Source organism: Tachyglossus aculeatus, chromosome 8 (genome assembly GCF_015852505.1).
Source record: "Tachyglossus aculeatus isolate mTacAcu1 chromosome 8, mTacAcu1.pri, whole genome shotgun sequence".
Lineage (NCBI taxonomy): Eukaryota > Metazoa > Chordata > Mammalia > Monotremata > Tachyglossidae > Tachyglossus > Tachyglossus aculeatus.
In genome coordinates this window covers 6613134-6636634 of record NC_052073.1, presented here as the reverse complement: position 1 = coordinate 6636634, position 23501 = coordinate 6613134, and the positions used below count along the sequence as shown (strand labels likewise).

Here is a 23501-nt window from a genome sequence, read left to right as displayed (position 1 = left end):
GGGATAGAGAGTGAGAGAGAAAGAGAGAGGAATAGAGAGAGAGGAATAGAGAGAAAGAGAGGGATAGTGAGAGAGAAAGAGAGGGATAGAGAGCGAAAGAGACAGAGGGATAAAGTGAGAGAGGAATAGAGAGAGGGATAGAGTGAGAGAGAAAGAGAGAGGAATAGAGAAAGAGACAGAGGGATAGAGAGAATGAGGAAGAGACAAGGATAGAGAGTGGGAGAGAGAGGAAGAGAGAGGGATAGAGAGAGATGGATAGAGAGCATGAGAGAAAGAGACAGAGGTATAGAGAGACTGAGAGAAAGAGTGAGTGAGACAGCCAAAGGACCAGCAACAAACAAAAACATCCTAAACAGGAGCCGGGAAGCCACTGCCTCAAACCCTTTGTTGCTCTGCTGCTCTCAACTCAGCCCCTGTTCCTCCTTCGATGGCTTGGAAAACTGGGTCTTCTTCCCTTTGGTGCGTATCCTCAGTAGGTTCGATGTTCTCACCTTGAGGTGAATGGAAATAGCTTGGAATGTGGGGTTGGAAAGAATCTTGAGGCTGGTCCAAACCTCCTCATGTTTGGGTTGAGGCTGTGAGTGACATCACAGCACCGAGAGTATAAACACCAGCAGGACTTGATTCAGAGACTTTAAGAGCTGCAAACTCACCGTGGACTCCCGGCTGCCAGGAGGGTGGTATGGTAGAGCTGGAGATCAGAGGAAAGGATGAGAATTCAACTCCTCACCTTCCCGCTCCTGTGCATTCTCTCAAAGGTAAGGAGCGGTCTAGCATTGCCTCCAACTCCCTTGCGGTGCTTTTGCAGGTTCAAAGTCTAAGAAATCAAGATGCCCTGGTGGGAAGGGCATGGGGCTGGGAGACAGGACCCCTGGGTTCTCACCCCAGCTTGACCCCCGACACGCAGGGTGACCTCGGTCAAGTCTCCTTACCCTTCTGGCCCTCATTTCCTCCTCTGTGAAATGGGAGTTACTTGCCCTTCCTCCCTCCTAATTTGTTAACCCCGCGGGCGATGGGGATTTGGTCTGATCGGGTTATCTTGCACCCACCCCAGTGCTTAGCACATAGTAGCATTTAATATGTGCCTTCCCTGTGGAGGCTAGACCCACCTGTAGCATCTCACCAGGGTGTAATCGAATGGCAGCAACTGCAAACCCCATATCTGGTGCTCTTTGGCAGGCAGAACCAGCCTTACTCACCATGCTCCGATCCAGGGACGGGGAACCGCAGCTGCTGCTGGGTCTCTGGCTGCTCCTGCAGGCCCTGCAGCGTGGACTAATGGTTAGAGCTCGGGCCTGCGAGTCAGAAGGACCTGGGTTCTAATCCCAACTTCGCCACTACTCTGCTCTGTGACCTTAAACCGGTCACTTAACTTCCCTGTTTGAGAAGCAGCGTGGATCAGTGGAAAGAGCACGAGCTTGGGAGTGGCTTCTAATCCTAGCTCCGCCTCTTATCAGCTGTGTGACTTTGGACAAATCACTTCACTTCTCTGGGTCTCAGTTCCCTCATCTGCAAAATGGGGAGTAAAACTGTGAGCCCCACGTGGGACAACCTGATGACCTTGTATCTACCGCAGCGCTTAGAACAGTGCTCGGCACATAGTAAGCGTTTAACAAAAACCGTCATTATTATTATTATTCTCTGTTCTTCAGTGACCTCCTCTGTAAAATGGGGATGGAGACTGTGAGCCCCTATGGGACATGGACTGTGTCCGATCTGATTACCTTGTGCCCTCCTAGAGAGAAGGAGGGGTAGAGTAAGAGACAGAGGGATAGAGAGTGAGAGAGAAAGAGAGGGATAGAGAGGGAGAAAGAAAGAGAGAGAGAAAGAGAGGGACAGAGAGTGAGAGATAGAGACAAAGGGATAGAGAGTGAGAGAGAAAGAGAGGAATAGAGAGAGTTAGCTTAGAACAGTGCTTGAAACATAGTAAGAACTTAAATACCATAAAAAAAGAGAAATCAATCAATCAATCAATCGTATTTATTGAGCGCTTACTGTGTGCAGAGCTCTGTACTAAGCGCTTGGGAAGTACAACTTGGCAACACATAGAGACGGTCCCTACCCAACAGTGGGTTCACAATCTAGAAGGGGGAGACAGAGAACAAAACAAAACATATTAACAAAATAAAATAAATAGAATAGATATGTACAAGTAAAATAAATAAATAAATAGAGTAATAAATACGTACAAACATATATACATATATCCAGGTGCTGTGGGGAAGGGAAGGAGGTAAGGCGGGGGGGGTGGGGGTGGAGAGGGGGAGGAGGGGGAGAAATCCTCAACATTTCTTTGTATTGTTGTCTGTCTCCCCCGGCTCCAGACTGCAAGCTCATCGTGGGCAGGGAATGTGTCTATTGTTGTATCGTACTCCCCCAAGCGCCTAATACAGTGCTCTGCAAACAGTCAGTGTTCAATAAATATGACTGAATGAATGAAGATGCTCCGATCGATTCGACTGTCCACAGGGTCTGCGAGAAATCAGTCAATCAATCCATCAATTGTATTTATTGAGCATGTGACAGGGCTGATGGGGCAGACTGGAGGCGATGGAAACGAGGCTGGCTGGGAGAGACGAGCCGGCACTTCCTCCTCTCCCTGCCTCTTCGTGCCGGGCATCCCAGCCCCTCCCATGCCTCCAGCCTCTGGAATTTCTTGCCTCCTCATTCCCGGAGTCACCGGAATTGGGCACACCACAAGCCATGATATCATTGCAATTTCATGCTTCCTTGAAACTCTACCCACAACCCGAGGACTGCAACTGCTGGGCCACCATCGCCCTGGGACCAAAGGCCATGGTCATCAGGAACGGCAGAACCGCTGGGCAGGGACCGTGTCTGTTCTATCCTTCTATTATCCTCTCCCAAGTTCTTAATACAGTGCTCTGCACACAGCAAGTGCTCAACAAATACCACTGACTGACTGACTGACTGACTGAGCCCAGCTTCTCCCCGGACGGAGCCCGGCCTCCTGTTTCCGGGCTGGCCGAGCCCGTGGTCAGTCGCTGGCAAGCTCAACCGTTCATGCCAAACGAAGCGACAGTTTAGGTCGCTATTTAATGGTATTTGCTAAGCGCTAACTATGTGCCAGACACTGTACTAAATGCTGGAGTAGATACAAGTTAATCAGGTTGGACACAGTCCCTGTCCCACAAAGGTCTCACAGTTTTAATCTCCATTTTTCAGTTGAGGTAACTGAGGCCCAGAGAATCAATCAATCGTATTTATTGAGCGCTTACTGTGTGCAGAGCACTGTACTGAGAGCTTGGGAAATAAAAGTTGGCAACATATAGAGACAGTCCCTACCCAACAGTGGGCTCACAGTCTAAAAGGGGGAGACAGAGAACAAAACCAAACATACTAACAAAATAAAATAAATAGGATAGATATGTACAAGTAAAATAAATAAATAAATAAATAGAGTAATAAATATGTACTAACATATACACAGAGAAGTGAAATGTCTTGCCCAAGGTCCCACGGCAGAAAAGTGGCGGAGCCAGGATTAGAACCCAGGTCCTTTTGATTCCCAGGCCCGGGCTTTATCCACTAAGCTGGTGACTGGTGACATTTTTTCTCTCTTTCTGAAGTAATAATGATGATAATAATAATAATAATGGCATTTATTAAGCACTTAATATGTGCAAAGCGCCGTTCTAAGCACTGGGGAGGTTACAAGGTGATCAGGTTGTCCCACGGGGGGCTCACAGTCTTCGTCCTCATTTTACAGATGAGGGAACTGAGGCCCAGAGAAGTGAAGTGACTTGCCCAAAGTCACACAGCTGACAATTGGCGGAGTTGGGAGTTGAATCCGTGACCTCTGACTCCAAAGCCCGGGCTCTTTCCACTGAGCCACACATGATAAGAACAATAATATTGGTTAATTAATCAATGCTCATTTGATCATGTTTATCAAGCACTTACTGTGTGCAAAGCACTGTACTAATTGAGGGCTCGCTGTGCCCAGAGTGCTGTACTAAGCACTTGGGAGAGTACCATACAACAGAGATGGAAGGCATGTTCCCTATCCACAGTGAGCTTACAGTCTTGAGGGGCACTTACTATTCATTCATTCATTCATTCACTCAATCCTATTTATTGAGCGCTTACTATTCATTCATTCATCCAATTCATTCAATCGTATTTATGTGCAGAGCACTGTACTAAGTGCTTGAAAGAGTGCAATACAACAATAAACAGACACATTCCCAGCCCACAGTGAGCTTCCTATGCAACCAACACCGAACTAAACACCGAGGTAGGTCGAAGGTAATGAGATTCATTCATTCATTCAATCGTATTTATTGAGCGCTTACTGTGTGCAGAGCACTGTACTAAGCGCTGGGGAAGTACAAGTTGGCAACATATAGAGACCAGACATACTCACACATGGGACTCCCGGCCTAGTTGGGTGGGAGAAGAGGGATGGAATGAACCTCTTTCCCGAGAAGGCCAGGCCACCTGCTCTCCTGAAGAAGCAGCGTAGCCTAGTGGAAAGAGCCCGGGCCTTGGAGTCAGAAGGACCTGTGTTCTAATCCTGGCTCTGCCGCATGTCTGCTGGGTGACCTTGAGCAAGTCGCTTCACTTCTCTGGGTCTCAGTTCCTTCATCTGTAAAATGGGGGTTAAGACTGTGAGCCCCACATGGGACAGGGATTATATCCAACCTGTACATATCTATTCTATTTATTGAATTTTGTTAATATGTTTGGTTTTGTTCTCTGTCTCCCCCTTCTATACTGTGAGCCTGCTGTTGGGTAGGGACCGTCTCTATATGTTGTCAACTTGTACTTCCCAAGCGCTTAGTCCAGTGCTCTGCACACAGTAAGCGCTCAATAAATACAATTGATTGATTGATTAACTCGTATCTACCCAAGCACTTAGAATAGTGCTTGGCACATAGTAAGCTCTTCCATAGTTATTATTATTATCCTAGATGCTAAGGGTCCCTCTCAGGGTCTCACCTGGAGAGTTTCCAGTCCTCTACCAGTCTCGACTACAGGAGGGAGAGTCAAGCAGAGGCCTACCCAATCCATTCCTAGCTTGAATAGTGGCTAGTGAGTGGAAGGCCATCTGTTACAAGTCAAAACTCACCTGTGCTGGGCAGCAGCTGCACAGGGAAGACTCAAGTTTACTGCACAGAAGGAGGTAATGGTCAACCCCTTCCATTCATTCATTTAATTGTATTTATTGAGCACTTACTGTGTGCAGAGCACTGTACTAAGGGCTTGGGAAGTACAAGTTGGCAACATATAGAGACGGTCCCTACCCAACAGCAGGCTCACAGTCTAGAAGGGGGAGACTGACAACAAAACAAAACATATTAACAAAATAAAATAAATAGAATAAATATGTACAAATAAAATAGAGTAATAAATACATACAAACATATATACAGGTGCTGTGGGGAGGGGAAGGAGGTAAGGCGGGGGGATGGGGAGAAGGAGGAGGGGGAGAGGAAGGAGGGGGCTCGGTGTGGGAAGGCCTCCTGGAGGAGGTGAGCTCTCAGTAGGGCTTTGAAGGGAGGAAAAGAGCTAGCTTGGCGGATGTGTGGAGGGAGGGCATTCCAGGCCAGGGGGATGACGTGGGCTGGGAGTCGACGGCGGGACGGGTGAGAACGAGGCCTAATGGTGAGGAAATCAGCGGCAGAGGAGCGGAGGGTGCAGGCTGGGCTGGAGAAGGAGAGAAGGGAGGTGAGGGAGGAGGGGGCGAGGTGATGGACAGCCTTGAAGCCCAGGGTGAGGAGTTTCTGCCTGATGCACAGATTGATTGGTAGCCACTGGAGATTTTTGAGGAGGGGAGTAACATGCCCAGAGCGTTTCTGCACAGAGACGATCCGGGCAGCAGCGTGAAGTATGGATTGAAGTGGGGAGAGACAGGACCAGATTTTGACCAAGAAAACTCTGTGGTTCCACGACCAGAAGGATTGCAGATGGAGGTGGGCCGTTCTGGGAGAGATGTGTCCATGGCATCGTTATGGGTCGGAGACGACTCGACGGCAGAAAACAGGACCAGGTTCTAGGGGACGGGGTCTCTGTCTTTGCAGGTTTGTGCCCAGTTCTGCCGGAGACCATGTCACTGCCCCTGGAGGCCCCCTCACTGCCCACCTGGAGCCCCCTTGGTCCTGGATGGCTGCCAATGCTGCAGAGTGTGTGCGCGGAGGCTGGGGGAGCCCTGTGACCCGGTCAATGTCTGCGACCGGAGCCAGGGGCTCGTCTGTGATCACAGTGCCACTCTCGCGGGCAGAAGAGCCACCTGCAACTGTAAGCCCGCTGATAGAAAACCCCGGCCTGGGAGTGGAAACATCCCTGGGCCAGAGGGAGAGGGGAGAGGGAGTCCACAGAGGGGATCTGAGTTCACCCTGCCAAAACCACACAGTCACATCCACAGCCACGTAGACCTTGGCCAAGTCACTTAACAACCCTGTGCCTCAGTTTATTGTTTTTATTTAATGCTATTTGTTAAGTGCTTACTATGTGCCAAGCACTTTTCTAAGCACTGGGGTAGATACAAGGTGATCAGTTTGCCCCACGTGGGGCTCACAGTCTTCATCTCTATTTTAGAGATGAGGTAACTGAGGCACACAGACGTTAAGTAGCTTGCCCAAGCTCAGACAGCAGCCAGGTGACTGTTGTTGGGTAGGGACCGTCTCTATATGTTGCCAACTTGTACTTCCCAAGCGCTTAGTACAGTGCTCTACACACAGTAAGTGCTCAATAAATACGATTGAATGAATGAATGAATGAATGAATGTTGTTGGGTAGGGACTGTCTCTATATGTTGCCGACTTGTACTTCCCTCAGTTTATTGTCTTTATTTATTGGCATTTGTTAAGTGCTTACTATGTGCCAAGCACTTTTCTAAGCACTGGGGTATATACAAAGTGATCAGGTTGTCCCACATGGGGCTCACAGTCTTCATCCCCATTTTAGAGATGAGGTAAATGAGGCACAGAGACGTTAAGTAGCTTGCCCAAGCTCAGACAGCAGACAAGTGACAGTTGTTGGGTAGGGACCGTCTCTATATGTTGCCGATTTGTACTTCCCTCAGTTTATTGTTTTTATTTAACGGTATTTGTTAAGCGCTTACTATATGCCAAGCACTTTTCTAAGCGCTGGGGTAGATACAAGGTGATCAGGTTGCCCCACGTGGGGCTCACAGTCTTCATCCCCATTTTAGAGATGAGGTAACTGAGGCACAGAGACGTTAAGCAGCTTTTCCAAGCTCAAACAGCAGCCAAGTGACTGTTGTTGGGTAGGGACCATCTCTGTATGTTGCCAACTTGTACTTCCCAAGCGCTTAGTACAGTGCTCTGCACACAGTAAGTGCTCAATAAATACGACTGAATGAATGAAAGTGGAGAAGGTGGGATTAGAACCCACATCCTCTGAATCCCAAGCCCAGGCTTTTCCCACTAAGCCATGCTGCTTCTCAGTTCCCTCATCTGCAAAATGGGGATTCAGTATCTGTTCTCTCTCCTACTTAGACTGCCAGCCCCATGAGGGATCTGACTATCTTGTATCGAGCCCAGTGCTTAGTACAGTGCTTGGCACATAGTAAGCACTTAACCAATACCACAATTATTATTATTTGTCATTATTATTATTGTGGTATTTGTTAAGTGCTTGCTATGCTACTAGAGAAGCAGCATGGCTTAGTGACAAGAACACGTGCTTGGGAGTCAGAGGTCGTGAGTTCTAGTCCTGGCTCCGCCACTTGTCTGCCGTGTGACTTTGGGCGAGTCACTTAACTTCTCTGTGCCTCAGTTACCTCACCTGTAAAATGGGGATTAAGACTGTGAGCCCCATGTGGGAACACCTGATTACCTTGTATCTACTCCAGCGCTTAGAACAATGTTTGGCATATAGTTAGTGCTTAACAAATGCCATTATTATTATTATGCCACTTCCAATGCAGGGGCTTCTTCATTGGATGAGCTCTTCAGCGTGGCTTAGTGGAAAAAGCCCGGGCTTGGGAGTCAGAGAACATGGATTCTAATCCCGCCTCCTCCACTTGTCTGCTCCGTGACCTTGGGCAAGTCACTTAACTGCTCTGTGCCTCAGTTACCTCATCTGTAAAATGGGGATTAAGACTGTGAGCCCCACGTGGGACAACCTCATTATCTTGCATCAACCCCAGCGCTTAGAACAGTGCTTGACACATAGTAAGCGCTTAACAAATACCATAATTATTGTTATTACCCTCTCAAGACATGTTCATTCCAACGATTTCTCTGGATTCCTCTAGACTTTAAGCTAGTTACGGACAGGGGATTTTTCTGCTCATTCTGTTGTCCTCTCCCAAGCGCTTCCTACAATGCTCTGCACATAGTAAGCACTCAATAAATGCCACTGATTGATAGATTGATTGATTCCTGATCTGGCCTCTCCTCTACTGCCAATTGCCTTTTGCAAAAGGTAAAAGAGAGACACCTTCTCCAACAGGGCTTGCTTTTCCGGATTTCCCATCAGGCACACTTGTAGATGGTCGGAGCGCAGAGCAATATGGCGCTGTCAGCCGTAGAGTTCATTCATTCATTCATTCAATCGTATTTATTGAGTGCTTACTGTGTGCAGAGCACTGTACTAAGCGCTTGGGAAGTACAAGTCGGCAGCATATGGAGATGGTCCCTACCCAACAATGGGCTCACAGTCTAGAAGGGGGAGACAGACAACAAAACAAAACATGTAGACAGGCATCAAAACCACCAGAATAAATAGAATTATAGCTATATTCATTCAATCATATTTATTGAGCACTTACTGTGTGCAGAGCACTGTACAAAGCACTTGGGAAGTACAAGTCAGCAACATATACAGTCCCTACCCACCGACAGGCTCACAGTCTACAAGGGGGAGACAGACAACAAAACAAAACAGGTAGACAGGCGTCAAAACCATTGGAATAAATAGAATTATAGCTATATTCATTCAGTCATATTTATTAAGTGCTTACTGTGTGCAGAGCACTGTACTAAGCGCTTGGGAAGTACAAGTCGGCAACATATAGAGACGGCCCCTACCCAACAACGGGCTCACAGTCTAGAAGCGGGAGACAGACAACGAAACAAAACAGAGTTGTTATTGTGGACAGGGAATTTCTCTAACATCTCTGTTGTGCTTTCCCAAGCGTTTAGTACGGTGCCCCTCACACTGGAAGTACTCAATAAATGCAATTGGTTGACTGATTGATTGACTGATTTTAGACTGTGAGCCCACTGTTGGGTAGGGACTGTCTCTATATGTTGCCAATTTGTACTTCCCAAGCGCTTAGTGCAGTGCTCTGCACATAGTAAGCACTCAATAAATATGATTGATGATGATGATGATTGATTGATTTTGCCTCTCCACCATGATTCCGGGACTGACCTCCTCTCCTCCCTTAACCCTGAGGCTGGGGTTGAGCACCTTGGTGGTTGGAGCTACCCGTTCGGTGGGTAGCTAGCTCACAATTTCAGCCTTCAGACGCTGGCTCCGGGAACTGGCACCCTTCTGAAGGCTTGTTGTGTTATTGCCCCGTGCAGTCTTACCCTCCTTATCGATCAGTCAATCAATCTAGCAAGCGATGGTATTTATTGCACGCTTACCATGTGCAGACACTGTACTAAGTGCTTCAGAGAGTACAATACAACAGATGCGATAGAGACAGCTCCCGTCCACAGTAAGTGTGGGAAGCAGCGTGAGAAGCAGTGTGGTCTCGTGGATAAAGCCAGAGGATCTGGGTTCTGATAATAATAATAATAATAATAATAATAATAAAAATAAAATAATAATAGCATTTGTTAAGCACTTACTATGTGCCAAGCATTGTTCTAAACACCGGGGGGGATACAAGGTGATCAGGTTGTCCCACATGGGGCTCACAGTCTTAATCCCCATTTTACAGATGAAGGAACTGAGGCCCAAAGAACTGAAGTGACTTGCCCAAAGTCACCCAGCTGACAAGTGGCGGAGCCAGGATTAATAATAATAATAATAATGGCATTTATTAAGTGGCTTGCTATGTGCAAAGCACTGTTCTAAGTGCTGGGGAGGTTACAAGGTGATCAGATTTTCCCACGGGGGGCTCACAGTCGTCATCCCCATTTTACAGATGAGGGAACTAAGGCCCAGAGAAGTGAAGTGACTTGCCCAAAGTCACCCAGCTGACAGGTGGCGGGGCCGGGATTAGAACCCATGACCTCAGACTCCCGAGCCCAGGCTCTTTCCACTGAGCCCCGCTGATCCCAGCTCCGCCACTTGTCTGCTGTGTGAACTCGGGCGAGTCACTCAGCTTCTCTGTGCCTCAGTTCCCACGTCTGCAAAGTGGGTGTTCAGTACTTGTTCTCCCTCCTCCTAAGACTGTGAGCCCCATGCTGTATCTGGCCTGATCATCTCCTATCTACCCCAGCGCTTAGAACAGTGCCTGACACCCAGGAAGCCCTTAACAAATACCATAAAAAAATAAATTTACAATCTAGAGGGCGAGGCAGACATTAATATAAATAGTTTATAGTATTCTATTTACAGATACGTACGTAAGTGCTGTGGGGCTGAGGGCAAGGCTCAAAGGTCCAGGTGCATAGGTGATGCAGAAGGGAGAAGGAGCTACAGACAAGAAGGTCTAATCAAGGAAGGCCTCTTGGAGGAGATATGACCTTATTAATAATAATAACAATAATAATAATGGCATTTGTTAAGCACTTACTATATGCAAAGCACTGTTCTAAGCTGTGGGGCGGGTTACAAGGTGATCAGGTTGTCCCACATGGGGCTCACAATCTTAATCCCCCTTTTACAGATGAGGTAACTGAGGCTCAGAGAAGTTAAGTGACTTGCCCAAGGTCACACAGCAGACATATGGCAGAGCTGGGATTCAAACCCATGACCTCTGACTCCCAAGCCCGGGCTCTTTCCACTGAGCCACGCTGCTTTCCTCTAATTGTGGTATTTGTTAAGCGCTAATAATAATAATAATGGTATTTATTAAGCACTTACTATGTGCAAAGCACTGTTCTAAGCACTGGGGGGATACAAGGTAATCAGGTTGTCCCACCTGGGGCTCACAGTCTTAATCCCCATTTTACAGATGAGGTAACTGAGGCACAGAGAAGTGAAGTGACTTGCCCAAAGTCACACAGCTGACAATTGGCAGAGCCGGGATTTGAACCCATGACCTCTGACTCGAAAGCCCGGGCTCTTTCCACTGAGCCACGCTGAAGCCTTTGAAGGTGGGAAGAGTGGGGGGTCTGAAGAGGGAGGGAGTTTCAGGCCAGAGGGAGGATGGGGGCAAGGTGTCGGCAGCCAAGCGCTTAGTACAGTGCTGTGCACACAGTAAGCGCTCAATAAATACGATTGAATGAATGAAGGAATGATATTGGCGAGATGTTTCGCGGTGAATAAAACTAGCACTAGAGGAGTGATGACTGGGGGCTGGGAGACACATGAGGTAAGGAGGTAGGTATGCCCGGAAATAGTATACTATAAACTATTTATTTATATTAATGTCTGCCTCCCCCTCTAGACGGTAAGTTTATTTTTTATGGCATTTGTTAAGGGCTTCCTCGGTGTCAAGCACTGTTCTAAGCACTGGGGTAGAAAGGAGACGATCAGGCTGTGAGCCCACTGTTGGGTAGGGACCGATTCTATATGTTGCCAACTTGTACCACCCAAGCGCTTAGTCCAGTGCTCTGCACACAGTAAGCGCTCAATAAAGACGATTGAATGAATGAATGAATGAGGCCAGATACAGAGCAGCAGCGTGTCTCAGTGGAAAGAGCCCGCGCTTTGGAGTCAGAGGTCATGGGTTCTAATCCCGGCTCCGCCACTTGTCAGCTGTGTGACTTTGGGCAAGTCACTTTAACTTCTCTGGGCCTCAGTTCCCTCATCTGTAAAATGGGGATTAAGACTGTGAGCCCCCTGTGGGACAACCTGATCACCTTGTAACCTTCCCAGTGCTTAGAACAGTGCTCTGCATTTAGTAAGCGTTTAATAAATGCCATTATTATTAGTATGGGTTCTAATCCCAGCTCCGCCACTTGTCAGCTGTGTGACTTTGGGCAAGCCACTTCACTTCTCTGATCCTCGGTTACCCCATCTGTAAAATGGGGATTAAGACTGTGAATCCCACATGGGATAACCGGATCACCTGGTATTCCCCCCAGAGCTCAGAACAGTGCTTCACACATAGTAAGCGCTTAACAAATGCCATCATTTATTTATTTATTTTATACAGCCCCTGTCCCACTTGGGGCTCACAGTCTTAGGAGGAGGGAGAACAAGAGCTGAGGTAGGAGGAGGCAAGAAAATGGAGTGCTTTAAAGCCGAGGCAATGGAGTTTCTGGGATTTTTTTGGTTTTGTAAGTGGTATTCATTAAACGCTATGTGCCAAGCACTGTTCTAAGTGGTGGAAAAGTTACAAGTTACTCAGGTTGGACACAGTCCATGTCCTGCATGGGGCTCCCAATCTCAATCCCCATTTTACAGATAAGGTAATTGAGGCACAGAGAAGGGAAGTGACTTGCCCAAGTCATACAGCAGAGAAGCAGCATGGCTCAGTGGAAAGAGCATGGGCTTTAGAGTCAGGGGTCATGAGTTCAAGTCCTGGCTCTGCCACTTGTCAGCTATGTGACTTTGGGCAAGTCACTTCACTTCTCTGGGCCTCAGTTGCCTCATCTGTAAAATGGGGATTGAGACTGTGAGCCCCACGTGGGGACAACCTGATCACCTTGAAATCTCCCCAGCACTTAGAACAGTGCTTTGCATGTAGTAAGCACTTAATACATGCCATTATTATTATTATTTTTATTAGGTGGCAGAGCGAGGATTAGAACCCATGACTTTCTGATTCCCAGGCCTGTGTTCTATCCACTATGCCATGGGTTCTAATCCTGCTGCCATGCTCCTTCTCCATGCTGCTTGTATTTGATGCAGAGGTGGGTGGACAGCCTTTGGAGGTTCTTGAGGAGAGGGGAGATGTGGACTGAATGGCTTTGTCCTTCTCCCGCTCCCCCTGGTTATAATAATAATAATAATAATAATGGCATTTATTAAGAACTTACTAAGTACAAAGCACTGTTCTAAGTGCTGAGGTTACAAGGTGATCAGGTTGTCCCATGGGGGGCTCACAGTCTTCATCCCCATTTTACAGATGAGGTAACTGAGGCCCAGAGAAGTTGCCCAAAGTCACACAGATGACAATTGGCGGAGTTGGGATTTGAACCCATGACCTCTGACTCCAAAGCCCGGGCTCTTTCCACTGAGCCACGCTGCTTCTCTACCACCCTTCCAGTGATCAAGAGGAGCAGGAGAGACGAGTTCGAGGTGGAGGGAATCAGAGAAGGAAAGCAGAGAAGCAGCACAGCTTAGCGGATAGAGCCCGGGCCTGGGAATCAGAAGGTCATGGCTTCTAATCCCAGCTCTGTCACTTTCATTCATTCATTCATTCAATGGTATTTATTGAGCGCTTACTGTTTGCAGAGCACTGTACTAAGCGCTTGGGAAGTACCAGTTGGCAACATATAGAGACGGTCCCTACCCAACAGCGGGCTCACAGTCTAGAAGGGGGAGCCACTTGTCTGCTGCGTGACTTGGGGCAAGACACTTGACTTCTCCGTGCCTCGGTGCCCTCATCTGTAAAAATGGGGATCGAGACTGTGAGCCCCACATCATCATCATCATCAATCGTATTTATTGAGCGCTTACTGTGTGCAGAGCACTGTACTAAGCGCTTGGGAAGTACAAGTTGGCAACATGTAGAGACAGTCCCTACCCAACAGTGGGCTCACAGTCTAAAAGACTTTTAGACTAAAAGTCTAAAAGCCAGGGACCGCGTCCAAGCCGATTCTCTTGTCTCCATCCCAGTGCTTACTACAGTACCTGACACGTAGTAAGGGCTGAAAAAAATACCACAGTTATGACTATTATTAGATAAAGGAGGCAGATGGGTTAGCCAGTCCAGGGGAGGAGGAGGGCCCCAGGGCAGGCTGGTTAACGTGCCTGTGCCTCGCCTTCCCACCCCACTCCGGACTCTCCAGTCGACGGGGACGAGGCGGAGGATGCGGACGGCGGCTGCGAGATGAACGGGAGGATCTACCGGGCCGGGGAGGTGTTCCGGCCTAGTTGCAAGCTGCAGTGCCGCTGCTCCGGAGGGGGCTTCACCTGCGTGCCCCTCTGCAGCGAGGACGTCCGGCTGCCCAGCTGGGACTGCCCCCATCCCCGACGGGTAGCCGTGCCCGGGAAGTGCTGCCAGGAGTGGGTATGCGACCGGACGGGGGGAGAGACGGTCCTCCCGGCCGTCCCCGGGACAGGTAATATCCATCCCCTACCCCTCTCCGAGTTGCCACAAACCCGATGGGGGTGGTGAAGGGAAGCTTGCCCCTCCCCATATAGTAATTATGGTATTTGCTAAGCATCATCATCATCATCATCAATCGTATTTATTGAGCGCTTACTATGTGCAGAGCACTGTACTAAGCGCTTGGGAAGTACAAATTGGCAACATATAGAGACAGTCCCTACCCAACAGTGGGCTCACAGTCTAAGCACTTACTATGTGCCAGGCACTGTTCTAAGCACTGGGGTAGGTTCCAATTCATCAGACTGAACAAAGCCCTTCTCCTACATGGGGGCTCACCGTCCAAATTGGAGGAGCTGGGCTTGAGTCCACATTTTACAGACGAGGTAGCTTGAGGCTCAGAGAAGTTAAACAACCTGCCCGAGGTCACACGGCAGGCAAATGGTGGAGCCGGAATCAGAACCCAGGTCCTCCGTCTCCCAGGCCTGTGCTTTTTCCAGTACGTCACCCTGCTTCTCAACAGAGTTGAGAAGAAACAGGGAGAAATAGGGTTTCTCTAACAGTCTTTAAGGGGGGACCAGGGGTGGAAAGGAGGGTTTGTCTACATGTTTTGTTTTGTCACCTGTCTACATGTTTTATTTTGTTGTCTGTCTCCCCCTTCTAGACTGTGAACCTGTTGTTGGGTAGGGACTGTCTCTATATGTTGCCGACTTGGACTTCCCAAGCGCTTAGTCCAGTGCTCTGCACACAGTAAGCACTCAATAAATGCGATTGAATGAATGGCCTAATAATAATAATAATAATGGCATTTATTAAGCACTTACTGTGTGCAAAGCACTGTTCTAAGCGATGGGGAGTTTACAAGGTGATCAGGTTGTCCCACGGGGGGCTCACAGTCTCAATCCCCATTTTACAGATGAGGGAACTGAGGCACAGAGAAGTGAAGTGACTTGACCAAAGTCACACAGCTGACAAGTGGCAGAGCCGGGATTTGAACCGATGACCTCTGACTCCAAAGCCCGGGCTCTTTCCACTGAGCCACGCTGCTTCCCCGCTATCCATTATCCACCCTAGCAGATAGAGCCATGTCAGATGGTCGTGGGTTCTAAACCCACTCTGTCACTTGCCTGCAGTGTGACCTTGGGCAAATCACTTCACTTCTCTGTGCCTCAGTTCCCTCATCTGTAAAATGGGGATTAAGACTGTGAGCCCCCCGTGGGACAGGGACCGTGTCCAACCCGATTATCTCGTATCTACTCCAGCACGTAGAACAGTGCCTGACAAGTAGTAAGCGCTTAACAAATACCATAATTATTATTATTAGATACAAGTTAATCAGGTTGGACACAGTCTCTGTCCCATATGGGGCTCACAGTCTTAATCCCATTTTACAGATGAGGTCACTGAGGCCCAGAGAAAAGGGACTTGTCCCAAGTCACATGGCAGACATATGGCGGAGGCAGGATTAGAACCCAGGTCCTTCTGATTCCCAAGCCTGGGATCTGTCCACTAAGCCATGCTGCTTCTACACTAAGCCCCATCAGGGAAAGTAGAGAGGTTTGAGCAAGTGGGGAAAAGAAAGGCTAGGAAATTAGGTTGCTTTGGTTGTGCCTGACCGACTGCAGTCTGCTCGGAACTGAACTTCCTTCCCCTTCAGACCACCAATCGGTCCATGGTATTTATTGAGCGCTCACTGTGTGCCGAGCACTGTACTAAAACGCTTAGGGAAGCACAATAAAATGGAGTTGACAGGCATAATCTCCGTCCGCAAGGAGTTTTTCTTCTGGGGGAAGACAAGCACTGAAATAAATGACGACAGGAGAGGCAGCGGAGCATAAGTTGAGGTACCAAAGTGCTATGGGGGTCAGGCCTCAAGAGCCTGGTTCACTCAGAAGGGAGAGATGACAGGGTAGGGAGATGAGAGGCAAATCAGGGAAGGCTTCCTGGAGGAGATGTGATTTTGGGGAGGGTTTCGGTGGTGGGGAAAGGTGGGGGAATCATATGTGAAAGAGTAGTGAGTTCTAAGCCGGAGGGAGAACGTGGGTAAGGGGTCAGTGGTGAGAGAGACAAGATTGCGGTACGGTGAGCAGATTGCAAGCTACTTCTAAACTGTAAGTTCACCAAGGGGGCGGATGTGCCTGTTTATTGTTATATTGTACTCTCCCAAGTGCTTAGTACAGTGCTTTGCTCGCAGTAAGTGCTCAATAAATACAACTGAGTGAATGAATGACAGGAGCGGAGTGTGAGAGCTGGGTTGCGGTAGGAGATCAGTAAGGTCAAGAGAAGCAGCGTGGCTCAGTGGAAAGGGCCCGGGCTTTGGAGTCAGAGGTCGTGGGTTCAAATCCCGACTCGGCCAATTGTCAGCTGTGTGACTTTGGGCAAGTCACTTCACTTCTCTGTGCCTCAGTTCCCTCATCTGGAAAATGAGGATGAAGATTGTGAGCCCCCCCGTGGGACAACCTGATCACCTTGTAAGCTCCCCAGCACTTAGAACAGTGCTTTGCACATAGTAAGCGCTTAATCAATGTTATCATTATTATTATTATTATTAAGAGGGGGAGAGCTGATTGGTGAGGATGGTGAGGAGTTTCTGCTTGACCCGGAGATGCCCCCCTCCTGCTTCCTTCCCTCCCAGGAGGCTGGCCACCCCAGGGCCTGGCCCTCCCGCAGCTTCCCGGCCTGCAATGTAAGGAGTGGGGCACGGCCTGGGGGCCTTGCTCAGCGAGCTGTGGGCTCGGCGTGGCCACCCGCCTGACCAACCAGAACCGCGACTGCCGCTTGGAGCCCCAGCACCGCCTGTGCCACCTGCGCCCCTGCCCATCGTCCCCACTGCCAGCCGCCGGCCCCCTGGGCGACCCGTTCTAGATGCAGCCGGGGCAGAGGCCGAGCCAAGCCAACTCTGCGCCTTCCGCCCGGGGCAACGGCTCCTCTGGTGTCAACGCCCTGCCTCTAAGGCCGGCCTGGTCACCCCGAGGGCCCATCACCAAGGTCGCTGACCTCCTCACGCCACCCGCCGCTGCAGCAGTTGCCCAGCCCACGCTCCCCTCTTCCACCACTCCGGGGGGAAGAACACCATGCTCAGCAGCCGGAGGGAACCGCGGCAAGAACACCACCCGGCGACCTCCAGGGAAAAGACCGGGACCAGACCTAGAACGATCCAGAACCCCAGATCCCCCCCACCATGGTGGCCCAACTAGCCACCACCCAATCCCGGGTAGGGCACCGGTCAGAAGGCGCTTAATCTGGAGGTGGAGCTGACTTCTGAAAGTCTCCAGACCAGAGAATCACGGGTGCCCGGGCTATTGATAGGATGAAGAGAGCCTCGCCAGAGACCAGCTATCTCCCCGCTGAGGGCTGGGGTCATCTTCCTACCAGTCTGGGAGATGAAGGTGGTACCCGGAGAGTCCAGCGAAGTCCAGAACACGATGGAGCCTCGCACTGGATGTGGCGAAGTGGGCGGCTTCTCTGGTGCCCACCTTGTCCCTCTCGCCCTGACCACCCTGGTGTTCTGTTCCTATTTAACACAGGGCCTAGGAACCCTGGGCTTCTTGCTTCTGTAGCCCTGACTCGTGTGCATTTTACAATATTATAATCAACATCATCATCATCATCGCAACTGTGGTCTTTGTCAAGCGCTTGCTATAGTGATAGTGTTTGTTAAGCGCTTACTACGTGCCAGGCGTTGTTCTAAGCGCTAAGATTGTCAGGTTGTCCCACGTGGGGTTCACAGTCTTAATCCCCATTTTACAGATGAGGGAACAGAGGCACAGAGAAGTGAAGTGACTTGCCCAAAGTCACACAGCTAACAAGTGGCGGAGTCGGGATTAGAACTCTTGACCTCTGACTCCAAAGCCTGGGCTCTTTTTTTTATGGTATTTGTTAAGCGCTTAAGATGTGCAAAGCACTGTTCTAAGTGCTGGGGAAGTTACAAGGTGATCAGGTTGTCCCACGGGGCGGGGGGGGTCACAGTTTTAATCCCCATTTTACAGATGAGGGAACTGAGGTCCAGAGAAGTGAAGTGACCTGCCCCAAGTCACACAGCTGACAGTTGGCGGAGCCGGGATTTGAACCCATGACCTCTGACTCCAAAGCCTGTGCTCTTTCCACTGAGCCACGCTGCTTCTTTCCTCTAAGCCCAAGTGCTTAGTACAGTGGTCTGTACACAGTGAGTGCTCAATAAATACAAATGAATGAAAGAATGAATGAACAATAAATAGACACATTCCCTGCCCACAACGAGCTCAAAAGCGCGTTGACATTTCTATCAGCGAACACCTCATCCCTAGACCTTCTCCTCGTCTGCCTTTCTCCTTTTCTCTGTCTCCCTTTGCCCCCCATCCACAACGATCCCCTTATCTTTCCCTCTCTCTGTTCTCCACTCTAGTCATCCGTCCCATGGCTGCAACAGCCAAGAATTTAAAGTAGATGAGTTAACCTGTGCCAGACACCAAAAAGAAATAAGGTTGAAACTAAATGAAATTATTAGGTAGCAGATCTAGAACAAATACAAGACTCGGCCTCTTGTTCTGGTGAGATTGTATTAGGGAGAGGGGAGAAGTGGGAGAGGGCTTTGACCAAGGGGGAATTTGCTGAACAATAATAATAATGATAATTGTGTTATTTGTTAAATGCTTACTATGTATTATATACTGTAATAATAATAATAGCATTTATTAAGCACTTACTATGTGCAAAGCACTGCTCTAAGCGCTGGGGAGGTTACCAGGTGATCTGGTTGTCCCACGGGGGACTCACAGTCTTAATCCCCATTTTACAGATGAGGTAACTGAGGCACAGAGAAGTGAAGTGACTTGCCCAAAGTCACACAGCTGACAATTGGCGGAGCCGGGGTTTGAACCCATGATTTCTGACTCCAAAGCCCGGGCTCTTTCCACTGAGCCATGCTGCTTCTCAATAATAATGGTATTTATTAAGCATTTACTATGTGCAAAGCACTGTTTTAAGCACTGGGGAGGTTACAAGGTGATCAGGTTGTCCCCCGGGGGGCTCACAGTCTTAATCCCCATTTTGCAGATGAGGTAACTGAGGTGCAGAGAAGTCAAGTGACTTGCCCAAAGTCACACAGCTGACAATTGGCGGAGCCGGGATTTGAACCCATGACCTCTGACTCCAAAGCCCAGGCTCTTTCCACTGAGCCACGCTGCTTCTCTGCACTAAGTACAGTACTCCGTACTGTACTAAGCACTGGGCTAGACACAAGACAATCAAGTCAAGCACAGTCCCTGACCCACATGAGGCTCGCATTCTAAGGAGGAGAGAACGTGTTAATCCCTATTTTACAAATAATGAAACTGAGGCACAGAAAAGTTAAGTATCCAAGGTCACAGAGCAGGCAAGTAGCAGAGCCGAGGTTTAGAATCCGGGTCCTTTGACTCCCAAGCCCACGCTCTTTCCACTAGGCCATGCTAATGAAAATGTACAGATACACAAAAAGGCAAAGACTAGGAAAAAATTACAGGAGTGTAAAGGATGATGATGACGATGATGATGATGGCATTTGCTGAGCGCTTACTATGTGCAAAACACTGTTCTAAGTGCTGTGGGGGGATACAAGATAATTAGGTTGTCCCACATCTCACAGTCTTAATCCCCATTTTACAGATGAGGTAACTGAGGCCCACAGAAGTGAAGTGACTTGCCCAAAGTCACACAGCTGACAAGTGGTAGGTGGGTTTTAATAACAATAATAATAATAATAATAATAATAATAATAATAATGGCATTTGTTAAGTGCTTCCTATGTTCCAGGCACTGTACTAAGCACTGGGGTGGATACAAGCCAATTTGGGTTGGACACAGTCCCCATCCCATATGGGACTCTCAGTCTCAATCCTCATTTTCTAGCTGAGGGAACTGAGGCCCAGAGAAGTGAAGCGACTTGCCCGAGGTCACACAGCAGACAAGCGGCAGAGTCAGGATTAGCACTTACGACCTCTGATTCCCAGGCCCGAGCTCTATCTACTAGGCCATGTGACTGGCCCCAAACCTAAGGAGCCCCACGAGGGGTGGGCCCCGCTGTGGTGGCCAACGGCGACCATGAGGTTTTGCTCTGCCGTCCACGGAGACCCCTGCGGATAGGTTTCCCGTGATCTCGACTAGAAACGGTCCCAACCCCGGGGTCATCGCACCCGAAAGAACCCCAGGTCCGAAAAGGATAGCCAGCTGGGCTAACCGCAAACCCGGCGAGTCATCCCAGCCCACCCGCTGGCCGTCCTCTGGCCGGACTGAGTTTTGGAACGGCGGACAGGCCAACGCCTCAGCGGTCCAGGCCCCACGGGGCCGTGGGAGCCAAACCAGCGAAGCGATGGGCCCTCGGGCCGCCGCCCGGTCCCCAAATTGTCGGGGGGCGGCCCTGCCCTCTCCCCACCCGGGATCAGAGATGGTCTCCCAGCCTGGGCTGGAAGCAGAAGGGCCGAAGGGGTGCTCTGTGTCCGGCCTGCTTCTTCTACTTGACCCCCGGGGGTGGCTTCGTGCCAGGGTCCGTCCCAGTTCGGGAAGATCTGCGTGTGTTAACAGAACCGCCTTCCCCCCCGCATGCACACACTCCCAACCCCGGCCAGGGCAGTTCCCAATCCCAGGAAATTCCACAGCCGGCCGTCCTCCTGGCTCTGGGTCTTGGGACACACAAACAGGATCCCGAGGCCCCTGCAAAGAGCCAACGACGCCAGGTCCTTTTTCATCACATGTTCCTGGATGAAGAAATAGAAACCAAAAAATGGAGCGGGGTGGCGGGGGGGGGGGGGGTAGGGAGAGAGCTGAGAGAGACTTCACCGAAATCAAAGGTTTTATTGAACCCCTTCTGTGTGCAGAGCACTGATCTAAGCACTTGGGAGAGTAGCTAAGCACTTAGTACAGTGCTTTGCATGCAGTAAGCGCTCAATAAATACGACTGAAGGAATAGGGTACGTAGACAAGATCCCAATCCTCAAGAGGAGCAGCGTGGCCTAGTGGAATGAGCATGGGCCCGGGAGGACCTGGGTTCTAAACCTAGGTGCTTCACTTGTCTGCTGTGTGACTTTTTTGTGCCTCAGTTCCTCAGCATGGCTCAGCGGAAAGAGCCCGGGCTTTGGAGTCAGAGGTCATGGGTTCAAATCCCAGCTCTGCCAATTGTCAGCTGTGTGACTTTGGGCAAGTCACTTCACTTCTCTGGGCCTCAGTTCCCTCATCTGTAAAATGGGGATGAAGACTGTGAGCCCCCCATGGGACAACCTGATCACCTTGTATCCTCCCCAGCGCTTAGAACAGTGCTTTGCACATAGTAAGCGCTTAACAAATGTCATTATTATTATTATTATTATTATCTGCAAAATGGGGATTCAATATCTGTTCTCCCCCTTGACTGTAAGCCCCATATAGGATCTGATTATCTTGTATCTCCAATGATTAGAACATTGCTTGGCACATAGTAAGCGCTCAACGAATGCCATAATTATTAGTATTATTACCTCAGCACTTGGTGCAGTGCTCAGGTCAAGTAAGTACTCAGGTGGAGTCAGAGAGATAAGATAGCCAACTTCAATTTTGCGGAAGTAGAATGAATGTGTCATCCCTCCGCTTAGTACAGTGCTCTGCACACAGTAAGCGCTCAATAAATATGATTGAATGAATGAATCCCTCCCTGGTGGCTCTGGCCACCCAGTCAGGTGACTCTTCCCCTCCTCCCTAGTCCTTGGCCATTCCCACTCTGCTCCACCCCTTCGTTTCTCGTTTTTGCCCTTTTTCTTGTCCAACTTGTAGCTTTTTAAAGCCTTTCGCCGTGGCTCCCATGACCCCCACACTACTGCCCACATCACCAGAGCTAGTGCTGTAAAGGAGGCTACTGTTGTAAAGTTGAAACCAATGTGTTGTAAAGCTGAAACAGGGTGTAAATTTAAAAACATCATGTTTCTCACCAGAACTCAGAATGCCTGCAGATTTCTAAATGTATACAGAACTTATTTTTCCAAGGCCTTGTCCCCACGTTTAATTCATTTTACCCTCACTGCATTCCCAAAGGGGTAGAAGCAGCATGGTTTAGTGGATAGACCACGGGCCTGGATTCTTATCCCGCCTTCGGCACGTGTCTGTTGGGTGACCTTAGACAAGTCACTTCGCTTCTCTGTGACTCAGTTATCTCATCTGCAAAATGGGGATAAGAGTGTGAGCTCTATGTGGAACAGGGACTGTGTCCAACCTGATGAACTTGTATCTTCTATCTCCCTTCAAGGCCCTATTGAGAGCTCACCTCCTCCAGGAGGCCTTCCCAGACTGAGCCCCCTCCTTCCTCTCCCCTTCCCCATCCCCCCCACCTTACCTCCCTCCCCTCCCCAAAGCACCTGGATATATGTATATATGTTTGTACGTATTTATTACTCTATTTATTTATTTTATTTGTACATATTTACTCTATTTAATTGTGTTAATATGTTTTGTTTTGTTGTCTGTCTCCCCCTTCTAGACTGTGAGCCCACTCTTGGGTAGGGACCGTCTCTATATGTTGCCAACTTGGACTTCCCAAGCGCTTAGTACAGTGCTCTGCACACAGTAAGCGCTCAATAAATACGATTGAATGAATATCTACCCCAAGGCTTAGAACAGTGCTTGACATATAGTAAGTGCTTAACAAATATCAAGCCCTACTGGAAAGAGCCCTGGGGGACCTGGGAGCCAGAGGATCTAGGTTTTAATTCCAGCTCCACCACCTGTCTTCCTGGTAACTTCCCACAAATCACTTCACTTCCTCTGAACCTCAGTTTCCTCATCTGTAACATGGGGATGAAGACTGTGAGCCCCACGTGGGGCAGGGACCGTGTCCAACCTGAATAACTTATATCTATCCCAGCGGTTAAGACACATAGTAAGGGCTTAACAAATACCATACAAAATAAGACAGAATGTTATATCTCCTGACTTTGTCACCCATACTTTTTCCATGAGACCATGATGCATCAGCTTAAAGGAATTCCCTCTTTTTCACCAACCCTTCCTGCCGCTCTTGGCCTCTCCCACATCCAGTTGGAGATCTGCAGCGTAGTTCCAAGGGAAAGAAAGCGAAGCCCTCTTTCAGCTGGCTCCAGCTGGAGGGCAGGAATTCTGGGAGGGAGTAGTTGGGCAGCTGTCTGCCCTTTTGGAAGTATATCCCTCTGACCTCTTCCCTGTTTCCGAGAGGGAAAGTCCTCTGTGAGCAGGGAACGTTCCTTTCTGGGATGCCAGTGGCTTTGCAAGCAGG

At 49.2% G+C, this 23501-nt stretch overlaps 1 protein-coding gene and 1 non-coding gene across 2 annotated transcripts; both read left to right on the top strand.

Annotated features, from left to right (window-relative positions):
* The first annotated feature begins 700 nt into the window (after positions 1-700).
* Positions 701-17863, top strand: CCN5 (cellular communication network factor 5). Its single transcript, XM_038750614.1, has 4 exons — positions 701-758; positions 6045-6261; positions 14013-14285; positions 16908-17863. The coding sequence occupies exons 1-4, from the start codon at positions 711-713 to the stop codon at positions 17135-17137; spliced, it is 768 nt and encodes a 255-aa protein (XP_038606542.1). The 5' UTR covers positions 701-710; the 3' UTR covers positions 17138-17863.
* Positions 4945-5082, top strand: LOC119931861. Its single transcript, XR_005452168.1, has one exon. It is a non-coding gene; the product is annotated as a small nucleolar RNA SNORA7 (small nucleolar RNA).
* Positions 17864-23501: the final 5638 nt, after the last annotated feature.